Source organism: Cajanus cajan, chromosome 1, assembly GCF_000230855.2.
Source record: "Cajanus cajan strain Asha chromosome 1, NIPB_CcT2T_4, whole genome shotgun sequence".
Classification (NCBI taxonomy): domain Eukaryota; kingdom Viridiplantae; phylum Streptophyta; class Magnoliopsida; order Fabales; family Fabaceae; genus Cajanus; species Cajanus cajan.
In genome coordinates this window covers 8,598,971-8,623,926 of record NC_138517.1, presented here as the reverse complement: position 1 = coordinate 8,623,926, position 24,956 = coordinate 8,598,971, and the positions used below count along the sequence as shown (strand labels likewise).

Here is a 24,956-nt window from a genome sequence, read left to right as displayed (position 1 = left end):
GTGATGCTAAGTTGCATGTGTTGTGTGTTGAACTATTTGATGATGATAGTGATGTTAAGTTGCTAGTGTTGTAAGTTATTTTCCTATATATGTGTTGTTTATGTGTTGTGTGTTGTATGTTGAACAAGTATGATAATGATGATAACGTTGTTAGATTACCAGTGTTGTAAGTTGCTTTTTAAATATACGTGTTGTTGAGAGGTATGTAATACATGTGTTGCTTGTTGTTGTGTTGAATGTGGTGACTATTATTATGAGTTGTTTATTTTTCTCTAGCTTACACTTGCATGTTTTCATATGGTTTGGACTGCGATGATCATACGATGTATGAGAGCAGGACAAAGATAGGCTGGGAGATAACTGCTAGAGGCAACATGAGATGTTTGGAGTGGAGTGGATGTTTCTTTTGTAGGCTACCTTATGGTAACATATTTGGTTGTGTATAATTAAATTTTTTTTGGTTGTTTGCTTAACAACTTGTGTTGTAAATATTCTTATGATACTATTTTAGTATATATTTCAGTAAGGTGTTGTGTTATTCCGTAGTGTGACGACTAAGGCAGGTCATTACAATATATATTGTGTGTCACAATATTTTATGCTTACATTTTTTATCAATATATCAACATATATTGTATTTATATTACAGATAAAAGTAATTTTTAATAACAAGTACTGTGTCACTACATAATAATTTTTTAATAAATTAAAATATAATTAATAATATATATTATAAAAATATTAATATTATATATAAAAATTAGAGAGAGGAAAATTTTAGTGGGGACAATTGCCCATACTACCATAGTCATGGATTCATCCCTAACCTCATTCATATAAATCAAAAGGGACTAGGGATGGCAACGAGACGGGTCGGGTACGGGTTTCATGATACCCATCCCCATCCCCGCGAGTTAAACCCATCCCCGTCCCCGTCCCCATACCTATCGGGTATAGATTTTCATCCCCATCGGGTATCGGGTATACCCGTACCCGTCAATTTTTTTATTTTTTATTTTTTGTAAAAAAAATGATATTAATTTTTAAATTATTTTTTTATTATATTCTAATTATAATTAGGTTATTTCTTTATCTTATGTTATAATAAATAATCACACATAAAAAAATATTAATTTTTTTTAATATAATTAAATTAAAAGTGAGTATTAAATTAAAAATGAGAATGGGGACGGGTACGGGTATGGGTACCGGGCGGGTAAGTACATACCCGTACCCGTACCCGTACTCGATTTAATATATCGGGTTTTACCCGTACCCGTACCCGGTCAAACCGGGTATTTTCCGTCAAAGTCGGGACGGGTTCGGGTATTACCCGCGGATACGGGTATGTTTGCCATCTCTAAAAGGGACGCAATACATGAAATTTCAATCTAATAGTGAACTTTGCAAAAATATCATTGAATTAAAAGTTATTAAACAATATAATAATTATAAAAATGCACACACGTCCACACATGTACACGTACAAACGTATATGCACACATACACTCGTGTAGGCACACACACATACAGAATGTACACACGTGCACACACAAAATTTTAATAAAGTACATTGAACATTACACACCCAATTTTATTAAAATATATTAATAATTAATTTTTTAATTATAATTGTAATTTGATTTTAAATATTTAATTAATATTTTTATCATTTAAAATTTTAATATTTTAATAAAAATATAAAAATTTACTTAAAGGTTAAAATTCAAAAGTATAATATATAATTATGATATATATAATACATTTTTTTATATATAAATTAAACGAGTCAAATGACTTTGTGGCTTTGATGGCGGTGAGAAAAAAATTGAGGGTTCAAATATTATCTTTAACACTTCCATTAAATGCTCAATTACACTTTATAGATAAAATATGAAAATTTTTTGAAAAAAAAAATTACAATTTTGGGTAAAGTTAATATACTTGGATGGTATCTCATGAATTTTTCTTGCTTTATTTTGATATATGAAGTATCCTCATTTCTCACAATAGTAGCTCATTTGAAATTGTATAAACTAAGAAGTAATAATTTATTTTAAACTTTGTATTTGCAAAGTGATGTATCCATTTACGTGTTTATAATCTTGTTTTATTTACAACTGAAGTGAAACTTCTATAATATAATTTTTAAATGATTCTAGACATAATCATATTAGGTAATAGGTATAGTAGATTAATTTGATTGTTAGTAGATTAACTAATTTTTCAAAATCAATCATAATATTAAATATTAACTAAATAAATAAGTTATAAATATTATCTTAAATTTACACATATAATAAAATTAATGTTTAAATTTATAAACTTAAAATTTAATAATACAAAAAAATAAATAAATATGATTTTTAAAATTAAATTGTAACTTAAATATTTTAAGAGTAAATTTTTTTTAAATAAAAAACATCCAAGGAGAAAACATTTTCTGTTAAAGTTTTTTTGAACAGGAAGTGAATAGAAGTTTTCTATTCACATCCATCATGGGTCATTTGAAAAGAAAACGTTTACTCTTAGATATTTTCTATTCCCCTAAATATTTTTTGTTCAAATTTTTTTAACAAGAAATACCTTTTCTCAAATGTTTTGTTTAAATATTTTATGTTCAAAACATTATCTTTGATATATTTTCTTTAATATAATTTCATATTGACACAAATTATTAATTTTGATAAATAATTTTTTTATAATTTATATTTTTAATAATTTTATTTCTTTTAATTTAGAATGGAAAAAGAAAACCTTCAACTTACTTGCTATTGAAATTATGTGAACAAAGCATTAAAAACTTGGCCCACTTGTCAGTCAAGTGATGTAAGTTTATTTCAGTAGTAACGTTATATTTTTCACTATATTTTTCTATCGATTCTCTTATTACTTTACAAAAAGAGTGCTAAATAAAATAATAAATACATTCAACATCTAAGAAATAAAAAAAATTATTTTCTTATTTATCAAGTAGAAAAATTAATATTTGAGGTGTCTCTAACCTAGCGAGAAGATTAGTCACTGCTATCGGCGGATACTCTAGGAACAAATTAAAATAAATAAATAAATAAATAAATAAAAACAAAGTAGAAAATATATCTTTTTAATTTATTTTGATCTTAACAAAGAAAACTGAGACAGCGGCTGGCAACCTCATTGTCTGTCTGTGCCTCGATGGCAGCAGTTATCAACTGCCATTGTTTTAATATTTAAAAAAACTTTACAACTCCTAAAGATAGCATTGTTTAATAAAACATATTAAATAAAAATAAAACATATTAAATAAAAATAAAACATTTTAAAATATACAATGTATTTATTTTAAAGTATCTATTATAAAAATTAATAAACTTATCCTTCATAATTATTATGATTATTTAGCGATATAAAAATCTTTACCTTATTACTCTTTAGATTATTTATTCAATAACTAAAAGTGATAAAAATATAAAACTTTATATAAAAATTTAAATAAACATACATTGTCAACATAACTAGATAATCATATATACAACCTTTTCATTTTACACAGTCAGTTTGTGTATTATTTATTATAAAAAAATATAAAACATACTAAATAATAATAAAATCAGGCATTTAAAAAATTTAAGAAAAATTCTTTCATTGTTAAAAGTCAATTTTTTTTACTATACAAGAAGAAATATCCTGACCTAATGCCATTTCACTTTCTAACAATTGCTTGTGCATCTCTGTCTAAGAGCCTACGATAGAAGCAATGATTGATGTGTACATACATATATAACACATTTTGTAAAATAAAAAATAAAAATGATTTTTAATCTTTTAAATTTAAAATAAATTATTTTTAATTTTTTAAATTTAAAATTATTTTTAGTTTCTATAATATTTAATTTTTAATAAGAAATTGGGATGATTATACATTAACAACATTTAATATTATATTTCTATTAAAAAAGATATTAATAAATATATTTTATGTGATAATATTTAATAATTTTTAAAAAAATATTAAGTATAAGAAAAAGTTTTGTAATTATAGATAATATTTTTTTTTAAAATTTAAAAAATAAAAAACATATTTAATCCAAAAATAAATAAATGCACACATATCACATAACATACTTTATATACATAAAAACAGAGCAATACCATATGTTAATGTTGTCCAATAATTAAAATCAAAATACATTTTTCTACTTTTGTTTCCAGTTTCCACGGAAGGTTTTCTCTATCTGTCTCTGTTGCTCGCTTTGAAGCAAAAGCTGTGTCTCATTCTTTTTGAATTTTGGTTCTGAGATCTTCAGCTTCACTTTCAGCTTCTGGGAACCTCTCAAAATCTCTGCTTTCTTTGATTTTCAATTGAATTGGATTGAGTGTCACTCTTGTGCTTTCAATTGACTGCCTCAGCTTCCTGAATTTGCCACCACTGTGTGCTGTTATTGGTAAAAGAAAAAGACCAACTAGCATGTGATTCTTTTTGTTTTGTTTTTTTTTTGTTATAAATGACAAGCTTAAGGTTAGGAAGAATGAGGAAAAGATTCAATGATTGCAACTATGGTAATTGCTCTTAAAAAATCTGTTTTTTAAGATGTTTTATTTGGGGGGTGGGGGCAGGGGAGTTTATCATTTTAATTATCCTAATCTGGAAAATCAGCTTAAGTTCAAGTTTGGTATTGGGGTGAATTTGGAAAAGGGTTTTTGGATCTTTTGTGTGTGTTTTTTTTCATCAAATCAATGGAACATTTTTCTCATTTGTTTCAAAAACTTTTGAACTTTTAATTTTGAGTTATCTTACTCTTACCCATTTTTTGTAATGTTTGTGAAGATGTTAACAGACACGTTGTTTCATGATTTGGAACAAGGAAGATATGAGATGGTGAAAGAATGCCAATATTCCTTTGTGTTTCTGCAATTGTTGCTTGTTTAGTTGTTTTGGATTTCCTTGGAGACCCTTTACTCACAAGAGTTTCAGCTGTTTTCTTCTTGAAATGTAAAATCCAATAAAAGCTTTTACTTGATGCTACTTTACCTTTAAGTGTTGTCACCGTGTAAGCATGGTGCAAACTTTTGAAGCTTTTTCTCTTGTTTTCACAGTTAAACGTTGACACGGACAACACTTGTCATGTCTCATGCTGTTCTCGTGATGTTGTCACTTTTAGCTCTATTTCTTTCTCAAACTCAACTCTCTACCTGTGAATTTTTTGTGCAGAGAATACCAGAACTTTTGACTTGACTAGTCAACAGCCAGAGCAAAGGACAAGGTTCGTTGGTTAGATTAATCTTTCTTTGGTGCTTATTTTTAAGTTTTAATTAAGGATTTAGATTATGAAACTTTTTGGCTTATTTAGGAAGTGGATAACAAGGAGGGAATCATTAATGCTGCTGAAAACAGACCATAAAAGGGTATAACAATAAGCATGTTGAATAAAATATTTGTCAACTTTTTTAAAATATTGTGGTGAGTCCCATTAGATGTTAAATGTGATGGTGCTCGTGAGTAACCTACTACCACTTTTTGGTTGGTTGGCAACTTGCTATTAATTAGTCTTTTTTAGTGTTAATCTCAGCTTCCTTGTAAGTGTTCTCTAGAACTTTAATATAATGAATAAACTTTTTTGTCATTGGCATGTATCCCCTACCAGTACTTTATTTTCAAGTTTGTACTGCTTGATGACATAGACAAGTGAAACTCACTATAGTCACTGAAATAGAGATTTTTTGGGGGTGATTCATTGCATCTTATTTGTGCCAGCATTCAGAAGATATAGTAACCCTTCAGAAATGGGCTGTGTGGTGTCAACTCCGAAAGATTCTGGTGGAAATAGAAGGAAGCCAGGGAGTATTGGTGAAGTTTCAGTTTATGTTCCTGGTCTGAGAATTCCTAAACCTGTTGATTTTGCTCAATTGCTTGGTGATTATTTGTCCAAGAATATAGTGGAACGCCTTTCAGCTCTTAGAACACGTATAGTTGTAATGGCCGGTCAAGAGGGTCCTACAATTACAAGAACAAAAAGAAAAACTCAGCATGGTTAGTATTAAGTATTAACAACAATAAGATTATTTTATGATGAATAAGTTACTCTAATTTATTGATGGATCGGCATCTTTTGATTTCTTCTGCAGGAGGTTCAACACTGGCTGATCTTCTGCAGGCTCTTGAAGATTACTTGCCTGTTCTTTTGGGATTAGTTAAGGATGGTAAAGCTTGTGTTTAGTCCATTTGTAAATGATGTGTGCTCTCTGCAAGACAAGTATTGATTATTATATTATTGCATGTGTTTATGGTGCAGGAAGCCATTTACAATACAAAGTACAATTTGTTTGGGTGAATCAAGAGGATGACAAAGAGGTATACTGAACTTTCTTTTTAAAGTCCATACATGTTTTTGGATTTGAAGTGGTAGTTGCTTTCTATACTGAAGAGTGCTGATTAATTTGTTCCCACTACTATGGTTTATTGTATGCCGTGATTGGCACTCTTTACAGGAAACATCCATGTCTAACGCTTGGTATGAGGTGTTGTCAGTTTTGCATTTGATGGCAATGCTATCATTATCACAGGCTAACTTGTTACTGCTTCCAAGATCATCCTCCAATGATGGTCATCAGCCAAAAGTATCAGAAGGTAGGTAATGCTACAAAAAGCTTTTTGCACATGTCAACAAATTTGTTGCCCCATCCTTGAATCTCTTATTGCTTAATATATCAAGCTGCAAAAATACATTGAAATATATTAGTTTAGACCTAATTGGAGACGGATTTGGATCCTATGCAGTTGTTTTTTAAACTGTATGGATCTTGGCCCTTTAAGCACTAAAATTGTTTTATAAAAGAAATACAAAACACTGAAAGCTGCCATCGAAAGCTGTTTTATTCAAACTGCACCGGATGCAGTTTATTTGTGACATTCCTGCTATCAATTCAATGCTTTACTGTTCTGTTGATAAATAGTGACACACAAATGAAATATTCTTAGAAGATTTCCAAAAAATCTTGTTTCTTCTTTTTTGTGTGGTGGATATGCTTTTGTATGTATAACACATCCATTATGTGTCTATGTGAACTCTTACACTTTGATTTTTATTATTTGGATTATCTGTCTATTAAATTAATGGCAAAAATTGGCTAAAAAATATTTTAATTAAGAAAAATAATTCTTATCCTTGTTGGTTTTGTTTTTTCTTTCTCCTGATATGGTGGGTACATCTTTTCCATAACTAGGACTTGAAATACATGCAATACAATACATATGCTATGTTGGAAAATTTATCTTCTTAATACAAAGTATGCATGTTGTTGTTTTTTTTTTTTATTATTTTTTTTATCTCCTAGTATGGTAGCTAGCAAACACTCTATTATCTCATATATTGCAACACTTTATTTCTTTGTTTTTATTTTGTTTCCCTAATAAATTATATTGCCTTTATGAGAAAGTTAACGCATTTGGTATCTGCTAACAGAAAGCAGACGAGCCTCTGTAGATATCTTCTTAAAGGCTGCTGGGTATCTGGATTGTGCTGTCAAACATGTTCTTCCACAGTTACCAGCAGAACTCAGGTTTGTGCATATCTAATGTATGCAGTGAATTGACTATTTCACGTTTTTGTATAATCTAAATGGCTCTCTTCATTCTTTCAATGTTTATTACTTTGGTTCTGATTTTAGGAGGACTTTACCCGTGGACCTAGCAGAAGGAGTTCTTCGAGCACTCAGTCTACAAGCATTAGGACAGGTATTAACGTTTTCTTTGTATGGACACATTAATTGAAGTGACTAAAACTAATGAGTTTCATTAACATGACAAATTTATTGTCCACTCAACTTCTCACAAAGTTATGGTATTCAAACATTTGAGTTAGCTTTGCCAGCGTATGTTTATGCATCCATCTTAATTGAATGCATACGGTTTCTTAAGTATTAAAGTACAGAGGATGGGACTGGTAATAATGCTTATGATTCTTCAGTAAAAATGTATTTTTATGGAGAGAACAACTTTATTCTCTTAACCCTGAAAAATATTTGGGATAGACATAAAGTTGTCCTTCCAATCCCATAATTGTATTTAATTTCTTAAGAAAATCTAGGCTGTTAGCTTTCTTGGTCCAATAGATTCTACATAGGTTTCTTCTTTAAGAAAATGCAGAAATTGTCTGAATAAGTAGTTATAAATTATCCTATTTTGTCAGAGGGTTGGATAGTAAACAAACTTTTTATTGCATGTTGAACAGCTGAATCTGAGAACACTGCATTTAACTTTCAAGTCTCTTATTACTTGATTTTGTCCACATAATAAAAGAAAGGAATGAATTGATAAGGGCGCAAGGTAGAAGAGAACAACACTAGACTTCATCTAAAACTCTGATGTTGGGTATTTTGGTATTTTCAATTACAATGTACTTATTCATTGCGGGGAAGTGAAAGCTACGAAAGGACTTAAAAAGGAGAGCTTATCTGATGCTTTTTTTTCAACTCATCATATGTAAATTCCTATGATTTTTGTTGCAAGTAATGTGTTAATAGTTAAGAATTAAGATGTTTTGGGTCTAATAGTGTGCTGTGTCACTTTAAGAATTTGTGTGATGGTAAGTATTTGTATGGTGAACCTTCTTGGAGAGAGAAGTTTCTTGGGTAATGAAATCGATATTGAATGGAAGCTTGGAGAAGATGAAGGTTCAATGTATATATACCTTTACTCTCTTTCAAATCTGTTTCAATGTATATGTTTATTTCTACCCTATTTTTTTTTTTCAGGGTGTAGACATACAACTTGGAATGGCAATTGATAGTACGAAAGCCACTCTTGCAGTGAAGCGTAGGCTTGCATGTGAGATGGTGAAATGTTGGCAACAGGTATGATAACTTGTTCTGTATGGGATCTATACTCCACTAATTTATTGTTTTATCACTGGGGAATTGGTCCTTTTTTTTACTTATTTTTTTTTTTGGTTGTATCATACATTTCTTATAGGGTAACTCATTTCTCTTATATGTATTGTATTGAATACATTTTCTTTTTCGCCTGACAAATCTTTGTTTCTATTCTATATGCTCTGTTTATGTATGTGTTCACTATAAAGTTAACATGGGTGCATTTGATCAGCATACATTGCTTTGATTACGCTGTTTATTTTACAGGCTCAAGATAACATTATGAATCTTCCATTAACAAATGGTTGGGGTGAAAAACATTGCCTTTTTGTGAAATGGAAATATGTTGAAGCAAAGGTATGTTCTTTTCCCCCCAAGTTATTTGCTTATATTTAATTATTTCTTTCTGTAGTAGTGTGAGTGTAGATTGATTTTCTAGTTTATCGATCACCTTAAGCAAATAATGGACATGAAAGTACAAATTGTTTCAAATAATTGATTTCCTTCTACAACTTCAAAGTTTGTGTGGAAAATCGAGTTGAGGGGATTGAGTCTTTGTGTCTTATGAGACCAATTTCAGCTGGAACTAGCTAAAGGGACATTTAATTGATTGTTTCATAACAGATATTTTTTGGTGCTGTAGTCCGATGAAATATTTGCCAAGTTGTTGTTAATTTTGTGTATAGATGAGGATGATTACATCTTTTACTGATTCTATCAACAAATCCCAAATTCCCTTGATATTCTTGGACCATAATATTGCGTCTTAAATTTCAGCACACTTTTATGTATACGCATTATGCAGAGTCTATACTCTGCAGTCTGGAAGAAACTGTATAAGTATTGGTTTTCTTGTTTTGTCAACTACAAACTTCTATAAATTTCCCCCTTAAAATTATTTTTTTGGGAGGCACAATGCATATTCATATTTAAACTTCAAGTCTATTGAGAACTTATTTGGCATAAAAAATATTCTTTTTGGAATAATGTGATTGATTGGCTAATTGGTTGCATCTTGGTTAATGAAACGCTCAACTAAAGGATGATTTGATGGTCTTTGTTTCTGTTTCTAGACTCTTGTGCTATTTTGATGAAGTCTTAGTATTGATCAATGAGAACTAGTTGATTTGGATATATGAGATACGTTATCTGCATAGTAGCTGCAGTGTGGCCGTAAATTCTCAAGGAATTTGATAATTTCTTATTTTTTTTGTTTGAAATAATCATATTTGATGGCACAAGCACCATAGGTACATATTCCTACATGATTTCTTCTGCTCACAGCATATTCATATATAATTTAGGAATGAGTATAGGGGGTGAATTCTGCTACATAAGCAAGTAATATATGTGTGATATTTTTGTTGTAATGATTTACTAGGCTGCAGCATATTATTATCATGGTTTGATTCTTGATGAGGGAAATACAGAAAAATCTCATGGGATGGCTGTAGCTGCTTTGCAAGCAGCAGATGAGTATTTCAAAGAAAGTAAGAAGTTGTGTGAGGCATTCAACGCATCGCCTCCATTGTCAAGGTTATTCTTTTTTTCCCTTATAGACACTTTTACGCTGTTATCTGCTTTCAGAAAACATGATTTTACCTTCCTTAAGAACTTTCTGAACCAACAGTTAGATGTAATGAGCATGTTTTCTAAATAATATAATACCATTATTTGTTGTGGTTATCCGCTGTAGCTGGAATTGGTATTGTACTGGAGACCATTATAAACATATTTAAAATTTATCAGGACTAAAATTCACAAGGAAGTTTTTGAAGGACTAAAACTAAATTTAGTCATTAAAAATGCATTTAAACCTTTATATTTTAGAATCCATGGAAAATTACTGTGAGGAGTTATCCATTATCCGTTTCCTTGGAATTCAATGACATGCCTTAAAAGGAAGAATAGTTTTAGCATATTCTAATTTCTAACATGTAGTATAGTGACATAATATGCCATTATGATCGATCATTTCCTATTATACTCCCACTTTCTTCCTTTTTCTCTTTTATTTTAAGAGTGAGTCATAATTTGATTTTTTTGAACTACAGTCAACTCTCTGCTTGGCCTTTATTATTTTTTTGAAAAGAATTTATCAGCAATTGTTTATGTGTTCAACCTAACTCATTGATAATTATCAGGACCATGGTTTTGGCATACTTATCATTGTTGATTGGTTGATAATTATCACGACCAGGGTTTATATTTATACCAGTGATGATTTCTTTGAGTGTAAATTTTTTTACATGGACATTGCATCAAAATTAATTATTAGTAAATAGTATATGCATTGGCAGTGTAAAAATGAGATTTTTATATTGTCATCTAATTACAAATTACTAATCGTGTTGTATGGTAAGATGTATTGGGAAAAACCCAGGTCCCGCCAATCCTGGATCATTAAAAGGACCACTCACCATTTATCTACGTACTAAGCCCAATAGTGCTGGACGTGAGGGGGTGTATTGGAAAAAACCTAAGTCCCACATCGACTAGAGATTAGGCAATTGAATGGTATATAAGTGGAAAACAACTCTCACCTTATAAGCCGGTTTTGTAGGGCTGAGTTAGGCTCAAATCCACTATTTTAAGATGGTATCAGAGCTATCCTAGATTCTTAAAAATGGGTCACCCACCATTTATCCACGTACCAAGCCCAATAGTACTGGATGTGAGGGGGTATATTGGGAAAAACCCAGGTCCTGCCAATCCTAGATCATTAAAAGGACCACGCACCATTTATTCACGTACCAAGTCCAATAGTGCTGGACGTGAGGGGGTGTATTGAGAAAAACCCAAGTCCTACATTGACTAGAGATTAGGCAATTACTTAGTATATAAGTGAAAAACAACTCTCACCTTACAAGCCGGTTTTGTAGGATTGAGTTAGGCTTAATCCACTATTCTAAGATGGTATCAAAGTCATTTGGATCCATTTTAAATGGGTCACTTACCATTAATACATGCACCATGGGCATGAGGGGGTGTATTGAGAAAAACCCAAGTCTTACATTGACTAGAGATTAGGCAATTACTTAGTATATAAGTGAAAAACAACCCTCACCTTACAAACCGGTTTTGTAGGATTGAGTTAGGCAATTACTTAGTATATAAGTGAAAAACAACTCTCACCTTACAAAACCGGTTTTGTATTGAGAAAAACCCAAGTCCTACATTGACTAGAGATTAGGCAATTACTTAGTATATAAGTGAAAAACAACTCTCACCTTACAAGCCGGTTTTGTAGGATTGAGTTAGGCTTAATCCACTATTCTAAGATGGTATCAAAGCCATTTGGATCCATTTTAAATGGGTCACTTACCATTAATACATGCACCATGGGCATGAGGGGGTGTATTGAGAAAAACCCAAGTCTTACATTGACTAGAGATTAGGCAATTACTTAGTATATAAGTGAAAAACAACCCTCACCTTACAAACCGGTTTTGTAGGATTGAGTTAGGCTTAATCCACTATTTTAAGATGGTACCAAAGCCATTTAGATCCATTTTAAATGGGTCACCTACGATTAATACATGCACCATGGGCATGAGGGGATGTATTGAGAAAAACTCAAGTCCCACCAATCCTAGATCATTAAAAAAGGGTCACCCGCCATTTATTCACGTATCAAGCCCAATAGTGCTAGACGTGAGAGAGTGTATTGGGAAAAACCCAAGTCCCACATCGACTAGAGATTAGGCAATTACTTAGTATATAAGTGAAAAGAAACCCCCACCTTACAAGTCAGTTTTATAGGGTTGAGTTAGGCTTAATCCACTATTCTAAGAAGATGTATTGACCTTTGCAATGATTATTTTGAAAATCATATTAATGATGATTTTTGATTGATTGATAATGTAATTTTTTTACATTGACATGCATAAATTTTCTTCTTCAAGGATAATAGTACTATTGATGGTTATTTGCTGTATTATTTTTGGCCCATCTAACACTGGAAGTCATGGTTGCAGAAATCCACCCCCTTGGGGGACCATGAAGTATCTCTCTGAAAAAATTCCCAAGGATACTTCAAGCAAGGTGCGAATTAACCGTGATCTGTACTCTTATGAGAGGTAAACCTTCCAAAGTGCATGAGTAAATTGTGACTTAACTATTCTTGGCTAATGAAAAGAAGTATAATGTCTAACAAAACCATATTTTGTTTTTTTCTATTACAGGATCATGGAGACAGCACCAACATTGCCTGATTTTTCCTTGGCCTTGAAACCAGATGAGTATCAACTTCCTCAAGTGGATTCCTCTTGGAGAACAGAGAACATAAAAGTGGGACAAAATGATCCTAACCATCTCAAGGGTGACAAGTGATAAAATACAATGAATTTGCAGACCTCAAAGAAATGTTGGTCTTGCAGAAAGATGTTAGTCAAAGGGTGTTTTCTTCCAATTTCTTGTTAATAGAAAAAACAAATTTGTTTATTTGAATACTTTTCTACCTTCCGCATTTTTTTTTACTTTATATATTAATTTCCTCCTTTCCTCTATATTATTTGAAAGATGCCCTGTAAATAGAGGTTCAATGTAAATTGTCCTCTGAGGGAAAAGAAAGGGTCTCCTTGCCAATACCTGAATAATTACACTGCTATTTCTTTGTAAATGCAGTCACATACATCACCCATTTTTAAACCAAGTTTGTGTAAGGATCGTGTGTAAAATTGACTAGTGCATTGGATAGAGGGGATTATTTCCTTTAAAAATTCCCAAATTTCCTTTGCTATAGAATCATTGTTTTTCAGTGCAAGAAAAAAATGAACCTTTGGTTACCCTTAGGAGCAAGGCGGGTTCATGTTTTCATTGTCAGTGCGTTTGGATTGATTTCATAGTAAAAGATGATCAATAATTTTTTCATGGTGAAGGCAAAGTAATAAATTATTGCTTCTCCTTTTTCATTTAATCACCATGATTTTGAGCACTTTTTATAACATTGACAATACTTGATTGAGATGCAAAACAAATTCTAAACACAACAACCCCAAAACTTTTTATCATCCAAAATGGGAATAGTGGCAACTTACCCTCAATGTTACGTAACATTTGCAATCACACATTTATTTTCGAAATCAAGCTCACAACTTACACATGAAAGAAAGGTTCCGAAACTACACAATCACGTAAACTTTTAGATCGAAAAAAGTTTCTAACATAAAGGCATTACAAAAATATAAAAGCATCATCATCAATTCATCATATGAAGAAACACAGCCAATATTAAAAAAGCCCTTTAAGGAGAAATATGGGAAAATGCATAGAGACATCCAAAAATTTTAGGTTTGTATTGCGACATTAACTAACATCCAAATATGTAGAGACAAGCACAAGTGAGAAAACAAAGGATGAAAAGAATCAAACATAAGTTAGATAATTGACAGAATATTATTTCAGTTTAATTAATAGTTTTGAAGATGAGTCCTAAATATTTAATTACATTAATTCTATCCCTTATAATAGTATTATTTTACTCGAGCAATATAATTTTAAGTAAAGATTTGAATTTAAGTTGATCTTAAGTTTAAGTTAAGTTTTTAAACAAAAATTAGTCATTCACATAATTGATGATTACTTCATGACAATAATAATAAAAAAACAATCAATCTATTCCATTATCTTGTTTTAAGATTTGATTTTAAGTCAGATCTTAAGTTAAGTTAAGCTTTTAAACAAAAATTAGTTATTCACATAATTGATGATTACTTCACGACAATAATAAAAAAAATTAATCAATTTATTCCATTATCTTGTTTTATAAACAATTCTTATTTTGATTATATATTTAAGGTGGTTTGGATGAAACGCCATGTCTGTGAGTTAGGACATGTGCCCATCAACTGAGTTGAGTTGACTTTAAGGAAGTTTTCATTTTATGTTATTGCAATAGCTATAAAAATTGAAACTGAAGATGTGACATATGGTGTTCAACTATTCCTTATGTTAATAAATTTCAATTTAGCAATCAAAATTCAAACCGAAGATGTCACAGCTGTTGCCTCTGTTGTATATGTCCACACACAGACGGTAACAAAGGGAATGGTCTTATTCTGAATTGTCGGCCAATAATCAAAGAATAAACCTTAGATACAGTTTGTTACGTGTTTTTTTTTTTTTTATTTTTTTATTTTTAATGTTATTTTAATCAAAATTAGAGTTTCATTTTTTTAATATGATAATAAAGATTTGCATCAAAAATCAACATCTATCATATAAAACTCATTCTGATTGGAGAATAGTCCTAAAAGCACGTAAGTAACTATTCAAAGTTTTTTGCATAATTAATCAAACCCCAACAGAGTTATATTCAGCAGAAGAAATACACACAAGCTTGTCTTTTATTCTCATGTTCCAAAACCAAAAAATGAAGCCATTTTCTCCCATGTTGTCTGCATTTTGGTCCATATGTCTTCACCTACTTCTTTTAACTTTGAACACAACACTGTTGTTTGGCCCTAACACAACAGCCTCAGCAACAACAAATGTGACCGACCACGTGGCATTGCTCAAATTCAAGGAATCAATATCCAACGACCCAAATGGAATCCTAGATTCTTGGAATAGTTCAACCCACTTCTGCATGTGGCATGGAGTCACATGCAACCCCATGCATCATCAAAGAGTTACACAGTTGAACCTCGGAGGATATCATTTGCATGGAGTCATATCTCCACATGTTGGCAACCTCTCTTTTCTGGAATATCTTGATCTCAGGAACAACAGCTTCTACGATGTGATCCCACCAGAATTGGGTCGTTTGGTACAACTTCAGAAACTCATTCTCGTCAATAACTCATTGGTTGAAGAAATTCCTACAAACTTGACAAGTTGCACTCTCCTTGAAGGCTTATTCTTGTCAGGGAACAATCTTTTTGGCAAAATTCCTATTGATATTGGTTCTCTTAGGAAGCTCCAACAAATATTCATCACAAGCAGCAACTTAACGGGACCAATCCCTCCATCTATTGGGAATCTTTCATCCCTTATTGATCTTAATGTGGGGTCTAATAACTTGGAGGGAAACATTCCACAAGAAATATGCAGATTGAAGAACTTGAAAATCATATCAGTGGGCATAAACAAGCTAACTGGTAAACTTCCTTCTTGTATCTATATTATGTCATCCCTTACAATAATTTCTGTTGATATGAACCACCTTAGTGGCTCTCTCCCACCAAACATGTTTCACACCCTCCCCAATCTCCAAACACTTTTCATTGGTGGTAATCAAATGTCAGGTCCAATCCCAACATCAATCACAAATGCATCTATGCTTCAAAGATTTGATAATACTGAGAATCATTTTGTGGGACAAGTTCCAAATCTAGGGAAGCTAAAAGATCTTAAGCTTCTAGGTTTAGCACAGAACAACCTAGGTGGCAACTCAACTAAAGATTTGGAGTTTTTAAAATCATTGATAAATTGTAGTATGTTGTTTCTGTTAAGACAAGCAATGGGCAGCGGAAGCATAAAACATAAAAAACCATACAAACCATGAAACAGAGAAGAGGAAAGGTTAGGGAACAGAGCAATTTCGTATTTGCTGAACAACCATTCCATTCTGCTTGTTTTTCATTCATATATAAGGCAAATACATGAAAAATGACAGCCATACATAGAGCCCATAAATGCTGTCAGTAAAACACATGTTCCCATCATCATTAAGTGTGTAGATTTGCCTAAAATCAGAAACCTAACAAGATATTATCTACTGCACTAAGTAAACATAATTACTGTAGAACTTTACCCACTAATACAAGCAACCATAATTAATTATAGCAGTAAAAACTAAATGAAAAGTTTTACTGCATTAACACTCCTCCTAAAACTTTTCTTAAGGACTCCCAACTTGCTTCTTAGCTCATTAAACTTAGCACTTGGAAGGGCCTTAGTGAGTATGTCTGCCAATTGCTCCTCGGACCTGCAATACATCAACTGAACATCTCCATTCTTCTCAGCTTCCCTTATAGCATGAAATTTGACATTGATATGCTTGGTTCTTCCATGTTGAATTGGATTTTTAGCAATTGAAATGGCTGACTTGTTATCACACCATAGCACAGTAGGTTCCATTTGCACATGACTCAAATCTGTCAAGACTTTCCTGACCCATATAGCTTGATTTGAGGCTGCTGCTGCAGCTACATATTCAGCCTCGGCAGAGGATTGAGCAACCACATCTTGCTTCTTAGAGTTCCATGAAAATACTCCACTACCAAGTGAAAAAACATATCCTGTTGTGCTCTTAGAGTCATCAATAGATCCAGCCCAATCACTATCAACAAAACCTTCAACCTTTCCATCACTTTTGCTATACCAAATGCCAAAGTCAGCAGTACCTTTCAAGTATCTCAACACTCTTTTGCCTACACCAAAGTGTGTTAAACTTGGTGAATGCATGAACCTTGAAAGTAAACCACTGCAGAACATCAAATCTGGTCTAGTTGCAGTCAAATAAAGAAGACTACCAACCAAACTTCTATATTGAGTCACATCTGCCTTTGCATCACCATCAGCCTTGGAGAGCTTTTCGTTGACAGCAAGTGGAGTTGAAACAGGATTACAATTCTCCAGTTTGAATTTTTTCAGCAAGTCATTTGCATACTTTTTCTGTGAAAGAAAAATTCCATCATCAAACTGATGCACTTCCATCCCCAAAAAATACCTCATCATTCCAAGATCTGTCATTTCAAAAAACTGCAACATGCTGTTTTTAAATTCTTCAATTTCATCAACATCATCACCTGTAATCAACAAATCATCAACATACAGAGAAACCACAATTTTCTTTCCATTGCCACAATCTTTCACATAAAGAGTAGGCTCATTTTGGCTCCTCCTGAAATCATTTTGCAGAAAATGAGAATCAATTCTGCTGTACCAAGCTCTTGGAGCTTGTTTCAGCCCATACAAGGCTTTATGAAGCCTATAAACTTTTTCTTCATGACCTGCAACAATAAAACCATCAGGCTGTTCAACATATATTTCTTCTTGCAATACTCCATTTAAAAAAGCAGATTTAACATCCAAGTGAAAGATTTTCCATCCATATTGAGCCGCTAATGCAACAATTAATCTAATTGTTTCATGCCTAGCAACCGGCGGAAATGTATCACCATAATCGACTCCAGCCATTTGAGAATACCCCTTCACAACAAGCCTTGCTTTGTGCTTGTGGATGGAACCATCCGGATTTAATTTTGTTCTATAAACCCATTTGACGCCAATCACATGTTTGTCCTTGGGCTTTGAAGTAAGTTCCCAAGTGCCATTTTTGTTAATCATGGCCAGCTCCTCCTTCATTGCATCTTTCCATTCTTCATGCATTTAAGCCTCTTCAAAACAAGAAGGCTCACTTACAACAAAATTGCATTTTTCATAAATTTCAGCCAAAGACTTGGATTTTAGCACAGGAGAATCAGATTCAGCAATCTGACTTTTATTTTCATTTGCAGCTTGCTCCTGGTCAAAATTGGTTGTCAACTGTTCTGTTTTTGTGCTCCTTTGAACTTCATTATTTTCCCAATTCCAGTATGCATTCTCATCAATTTGAATATCCCTGCTGATCACAATCTGTTTTGACCTCATATTGTACACCCGGTAACCTTTGGAGTTTGCAGCATAGCCTAAGAAAATCCCCATTTCAGCTTTGTCATCTAATTTGGATCTTTTTGCTGCTGCAACATGAGTATAACAAATAGATCCAAAAATCTTCAGGTGTTTGGCAGTGGGCTTCACTCCATTCCAAGCTTCAATTGGTGTTTTCTCTTGAACAGCTCTTGTTGGCAGCCTATTCAAAAGATACACGGCTGTATAAACAGCTTCAGCCCAAAAACATTTTGGCAATTTCTTTTCAGCAATTAAACATCTTGTCATCTCCATAACTGTTCTATTTTTTCTCTCAGAAACTCCATTTTGTTCAGGAGTATAACTTACTGTCAATTGATGAACAATGCCCATATCTTCACAAAATGCATTAAACTCATTAGATGTATACTCCTTCCCATTGTCGGATCTCAACATTTTAATTTTGCAGCCACTTTGAGACTCCACCATGGCTCTAAACTTTTTAAAGACATCAAAAGTTTGAGCTTTGCTTGATAAAAAATACACCCATGTCATTCTTGTCAAATCATCAATAAACAGAAGAAAATATTTGCTTTGGCTAAGAGAAGGAACACTCATTGGACCACACAAATCAGTGTGAATAAGCTCCAATTTTTCCTTTGCTCGTGTGACATTTGTTGATGAAAAAGACTTTCTATGCATTTTTCCCAATTGACAAGCATCACATAAATCATCAATAATACCCATCATAGGCATGTCTCTCACCATATCATGAGTTTGCAAAAATTTCAAAGCACCCATATTAAAGTGACCATATCTTTTGTGCCATAAAACAGAATCATCATGTTTGGAAACAAGAGCTGATTCATTCACTTGATTCAAACTGATTGGAAAGCTATTATCACACATTTCAACCTTAATAACTTCAGAATCATTTGAATCCAATATGATACAACCATTGTTTTTTAAATGAAAGAGAATATCCTCTCTTCATTAGTTGAGCAACACTTAGCAAATTCTGATCCAAATCAGGAATAAATAAAACATCATGAATAAATTTAGGACCTTTGCTAGTGTGAACAGAAACTGTACCTCTTCCTTCAGCTTGTACAATATCTCCATTTCCAAGCTTAACTTTGGTTTGGACAGCCCTATCCAAAGTAGTAAAAAGACTTGAGTCCCTCGCCATGTGGTTTGTGCACCCACTATCAACATACCATACATCATTTGAACCTGAACTACTTGTTTGAGCAGCCATAAACAAGTGTTCTTCATCTTGGAGTTGCTGATCGGTGAAGTTAACTTGATGTGCATGTTGTGGTTGAGATTGGTTCTGCCTGGATCTGCAGTACCTTTCTCTATGTCCCCACTTCTTGCAAATGTTACATTGGATTTGAGGCTTCCCCTTATACCAACAATCTTTTGACAAGTGATTTGTTCTTTTGCATGTAGAACAAGGAGGAAAATGATTGTTTGCTGCAGATTCACTACTCCCATCCATCTTCGTTTTCCCCTTTTGGTCACCAACTGCTTTATAATTTTGCTTCTTTTGATTTTTCTGACCAGCTTGCTTTCCCTTGTGTCTTGCTTGAAATGCACCTTCAGTTACATCATCCATTCTCATGGAGAATCTTTGCTCATGAGCTTGCAATTTACTGACCATTTCGGAAATGGTTAGTTTCTTAAGATCACATGACTCTTCAATGGCAGCAACTTTGGCTTCAAATTTTACGGGTAGACTGATCAACATTTTTTCGACTACCTTGTGGTCATGGACCACCTCTCCATACAATCTCATTTGGTTCACCAAGTGAGACAGCTTTGAAGTGTACTCCTTGACTGATTCACTTTCCTTCATTTTCAGCATTTCAAACTCTCTTTTAAGAGTCAATAGTTTGATGGATCTCACCCGTTCATCACCGGCATACCTTTCGTTCAACTCGTCCCATATTTGTTTTGCTTTTTCCAAATGCATAATGCTTGTAAAAACATCATCTGTCAAAGCTGAATGTAAACATGAGACAGCTTTTTCCTTCTTCAAAGTCTCCTCCTCATGTTGCTTCATTTGAGCTATTGTAGGATTAGCTCTCAATGGTGGAACTTCCTTATCTTGATCTACATACTCCCATAAGCCAAAAGACTTCAAACATGATCTCATTTTGACAATCCATATGTGATAGTTTTCCCCAGAAAATTGAGGAACAACAAATACACCATTATTCCCCGAAGCCATTTTATCACTCACTCACAAGTGTTTAATCTCTCCTCTCAATTTTTTTCAGACCCACAGCCTATAAGAACAATGCTCTCGATACCACTGTTAAGACAAGCAATGGGCAGCGGAAGCATAAAACATAAAAAACATACAAACCATGAAACAGAGAAGAGGAAAGGTTAGGGAACAGAGCAATTTCGTATTTGCTGAACAACCATTCCATTCTGCTTGTTTTTCATTCATATATAAGGCAAATACATGAAAAATGACAGCCATACATAGAGCCCATAAATGCTGTCAGTAAAACACATGTTCCCATCATCATTAAGTGTGTAGATTTGCCTAAAATCAGAAACCTAACAAGATATTATCTACTGCACTAAGTAAACATAATTACTGCAGAACTTTACCCACTAATACAAGCAACCATAATTAATTATAGCAGTAAAAACTAAATGAAAAGTTTTACTGCATTAACAGTGGTTGATATATCCACCAATAATTTTGGAGGACATTTGCCAGATTCCTTGGGAAATATGTCCACCAAACTCAATTATATATATGCTGGGGAGAACTATATATCAGGAAAAATTCCTGTAGCATTAGGAAATCTCATTAACCTAGTTCTGTTGACTTTGGAAAATAACCAATTTGAAGGAACGATTCCAACTACTTTTGAGAAGTTTCAAAAGATGCAAGTGTTAGAATTGATTGGAAACAAGCTATCAGGTGAAATACCAGACTTCTTAGGCAACTTCAGTCAGTTGTTTCATTTGGGTTTAGGACATAATATATTTGCAGGAAATATTCCTCCAAGCATAGGAAATTGCCCGAAGTTACAATACTTAGACCTTTCACACAACAACCTTAGAGGAACCATACCTTTAGAGGTTTTTAGTCTTTCCTCTATAACAAACTTGTTGGACTTGTCCCAAAATTCTTTGAGTGGTAGTATACCAGAAGAAGTGGGAATGCTAACTAATATCAATACGTTGAATTTCTCTGAGAATCATCTGTCTGGTGATATTCCTGGAACCATTGGAGAATGCATAAGCTTGGAGTACCTTTATTTGCAAGGTAATTCCTTTGGTGGAATCATACCATCCTCTTTGGCCTCAATGAAAGGTCTTCGACGTTTAGACCTATCACGAAACCGCTTGTCTGGATCAATTCCTAAAGGTCTGCAGAATATTTTTGTCTTAGAACACTTGAATGTATCTTTTAACATGTTGGATGGCGAGGTGCCAACCGAAGGTGTTTTTGGAAATGCAAGTGAGGTAGCAGTGACTGGAAACAATAAGCTCTGTGGAGGAATTGCGAAGCTGCATTTGCCGCCATGCCTTGTCAATGATAAGAAGTCTACAAAACATCATAACTTCAGATTCATAGTAGTGCTAGTTAGTGTGGTTATTTTTCTTTTGTTATTGTCATTTATTCTAACTATCTACTGGATGAGGAAAAGAAACAAGAAAGAATCTTCTGATTTCTCAGTAGTAGGTCAGTTGGCTAAAGTTTCATACAAAGACCTACATCTTGGAAATGATGGATTCTCAGCTAGAAACTTGATTGGATCTGGAGGTTTTGGCTCTGTGTATAAAGGAACTCTCGGGTTAGAAGACAAATGCGATAAAGGTCCTAGACCTTCAAAAAAAGGGAGCTAACAAGAGTTTCATAGCTGAATGTAATGCACTCAAAAACACCAGACATCGCAATCTGGCTAAGATTTTGACATGTTGTTCTAGTACAGATTACAAAGGTCAAGAATTCAAGGCTTTGGTTTTTGAGTACATGAAAAATGGAAGCTTAGAACAATGGCTACATCCAATGACAGGAAATTCAAGACTAGACTTATTTCAAAGAATAAATATAATTATTGATGTTGCATCAGCATTACATTACCTTCACCATGAATGTGAACCACTAATTGTTCATTGTGATTTAAAGCCAAGCAATGTTCTTCTTGATGATGAGCTGGTGGCTCATGTGAGTGATTTTGGTTTAGCAAGGCTTATCTCAACCAATACTAGTACCTCTCATGAACAAACTAGCACAATTGGAATAAAGGGGAGTATTGGTTATGCACCTCCAGGTATGTTTTGAACTCTTGTAAATTCGGTGTTTCTTTGGATTCTTCTTTATTAGATATTGCGCTTTGTGCACTAACAGTTTTGCTACACATTTTAGAGTATGGATTGAGAAGTGAGATGTCTACGCAGGGTGATATGTATAGCTTTGGCATTCTTTTGTTAGAAATGCTGACAGGAAGAAGTCCAACAGATGAAACACTCGTAGATGGTCAGAATCTGCATAACTTTGTTGAAGTTGCATTTCCTGATAATCTTTTACAGATTTTGGACTCATCTCTTGTACCAAGTCCAAGAGATACAGAAGATGAAATTGAAGAAGAAAACAAGGAGAAGCTATCAAATGTTGAGAAGTACTTAGTTTCACTTTTTCAGATAGGACTTGCTTGCTCGATGGATTCACCAAAAGAAAGAATGAATATAGCGAATGTCATTAGAGAACTAAATATGATCAAAAGAGACCTTTTTTTGCTTCATCTCCATATTCGATTGGAGAACAATATAGAGGTACCACTTTCACACTTCAACATCTACTAATTTATAATAGCAGTTCCATTCCATATAATATGTTTCTTATCCTTTGTTTTATTTTTCTAAAGTATTTCTCATGTTCATGAACCTTTCCATTTAAAATTTAATAACAAAATAAAACTGAGATTTGTTCATGCTTAATTGATGATGCCATCCTACTAAAGCTGTTGTAATTTCTTTCATCTTGATGCATGCATACATACACGTTTCTAAACTACAAATATGACATATTTGCATTTCAGGTGTTTAAAAATGTGAAGAATCCAAGTTGAAATCTTTCATGAAAAGCATTGTTGACTTGGAAGAAGGCATTCTATCAATAAGATAGATGACTGAGTGAGTTGAAATCACTAAATGACAGAATTCACGCAGTGAGTTGCATGTTGTATATATTATGTGAGCATTGAGTGATAAAGGAGGGTATCCAGACTCTGAAATGTGTCTTTCTTCCCAAGTATCTTTCTTCTATTTTCCTCCCTAAATGTTCCCATTTTCTATTTTGTATTTGATTATTACATTTGTGTTGACTCATGTTCACATTGTTACATAAATAAAAGTTATGTACTTGTCTATCAGCTGCATTTCTTGAATATTCCATGTGAAGTGTGCAAACAAGTGTATTTTTCTGTATTTGCTCTTATGGAGAAAAATTCCAGAACCTAAAATATGAGCATAAATCCAACTAGTATAAATCATGAAACCTCAAGAAACCAGGAACTGTACCATCATTGCCAGGTACACTAATAAGAATGTCATGTTGTAAGCATTAATGAAAATAATGAGTAAATGTAATCTTGATATGGTTTTCAAGATTTATGTTGATCAATACATTCAGTTGTATAAACCTGGGATCTATTATAGAATTCTTCGGCCAACCAAAGAACAAAAGAAAGTTGATACTAGTAAGCAATCTTTTTCATCGGTATATCTTCGCTCATATTTTTCATATCTGAGCTCGAAATTAGGATGCTTATCAAATTTTAAAAGGCTAAATGCCTAATTTAGTCCTTTATAATATTAAAAAGTTTTAATTTGGTCCACTTTAATTTTTAGTTTCAATTTAGTCCCAATTTATTTTAAAAGACATCAATGTGAGACTTCCATCCAAATTTCACAAACGGCGTTTAAGAGTGTCCAACGTGGAAAAAAATAAATGTTTCATTATTCATTGAAATTCCAACATGGCTTCCTTTCCCAAATGTGAGAGAAGAATCGTTCATCCACCATCACCGACGTTCATGAACTCCGTAGGGGACATTCGTGAAGAAGAAGGATCGTTCACGGTGAGTGACTGTCGCCACCCGCCGAAACGGACATTGGCATTCGCGACGATGGTTGGACTCTGTTTTAGTTTTGAAAAATGATGGATTGTTAGAACGACTTATTCTCAAATTGAGACCTCATCGAACTAACAATTTTGTTAAATGATTCTCACCAATCCGTGTTAATCCCAAACGGGACCCTCCATGGATTAGTGGTTTTCGCAAAAAGGGGTTCTTGGAGTCGCCACCAATGTTTTACTCAAAACATTGGAAAAAGACATAAGGCAATTGATTTTCGCAAATCAACTTTAGCCATTACAACCAGAGTTGGGTAAGGGAGTCGATTACGTGTGGGGAAGGTGTTAGCACCCCACAACGCCCCTTTCGGGTTCCCTATGACGGATTATTTCATAAATAATAGCGTAAAATTACTAA

General features: G+C 33.1%; 1 protein-coding gene and 1 pseudogene across 3 annotated transcripts; both read left to right on the top strand.

Moving 5' to 3' along the window:
- The first annotated feature begins 4,137 nt into the window (after positions 1–4,137).
- LOC109804396 (Endosomal targeting BRO1-like domain-containing protein) lies at positions 4,138–13,361 on the top strand. Of its 2 annotated transcripts, XM_083074124.1 has the most exons (14): positions 4,138–4,427; positions 4,811–4,975; positions 5,195–5,246; positions 5,738–6,013; positions 6,109–6,183; positions 6,276–6,334; positions 6,472–6,610; positions 7,446–7,542; positions 7,651–7,717; positions 8,737–8,835; positions 9,121–9,210; positions 10,235–10,389; positions 12,831–12,932; positions 13,038–13,361. In XM_083074124.1, the coding sequence occupies exons 4-14, from the start codon at positions 5,767–5,769 to the stop codon at positions 13,183–13,185; spliced, it is 1,278 nt and encodes a 425-aa protein (XP_082930250.1). In that variant the 5' UTR covers positions 4,138–4,427; positions 4,811–4,975; positions 5,195–5,246; positions 5,738–5,766; the 3' UTR covers positions 13,186–13,361. The 2 variants fall into 2 exon arrangements, with proteins under 2 accessions (XP_082930250.1, XP_020221801.1); XM_020366212.3 differs by lacking the exon at positions 4,811–4,975 and having other exon boundaries at positions 4,139–4,427.
- Positions 13,362–13,518: 157 nt separating this feature from the next.
- Positions 13,519–23,834, top strand: LOC109803378 (uncharacterized; annotated as a pseudogene). The gene is made up of 4 exons (XR_014433720.1): positions 13,519–16,293; positions 21,108–22,733; positions 22,829–23,235; positions 23,502–23,834. The product of XR_014433720.1 is annotated as an uncharacterized LOC109803378 (transcript).
- Positions 23,835–24,956: the final 1,122 nt, after the last annotated feature.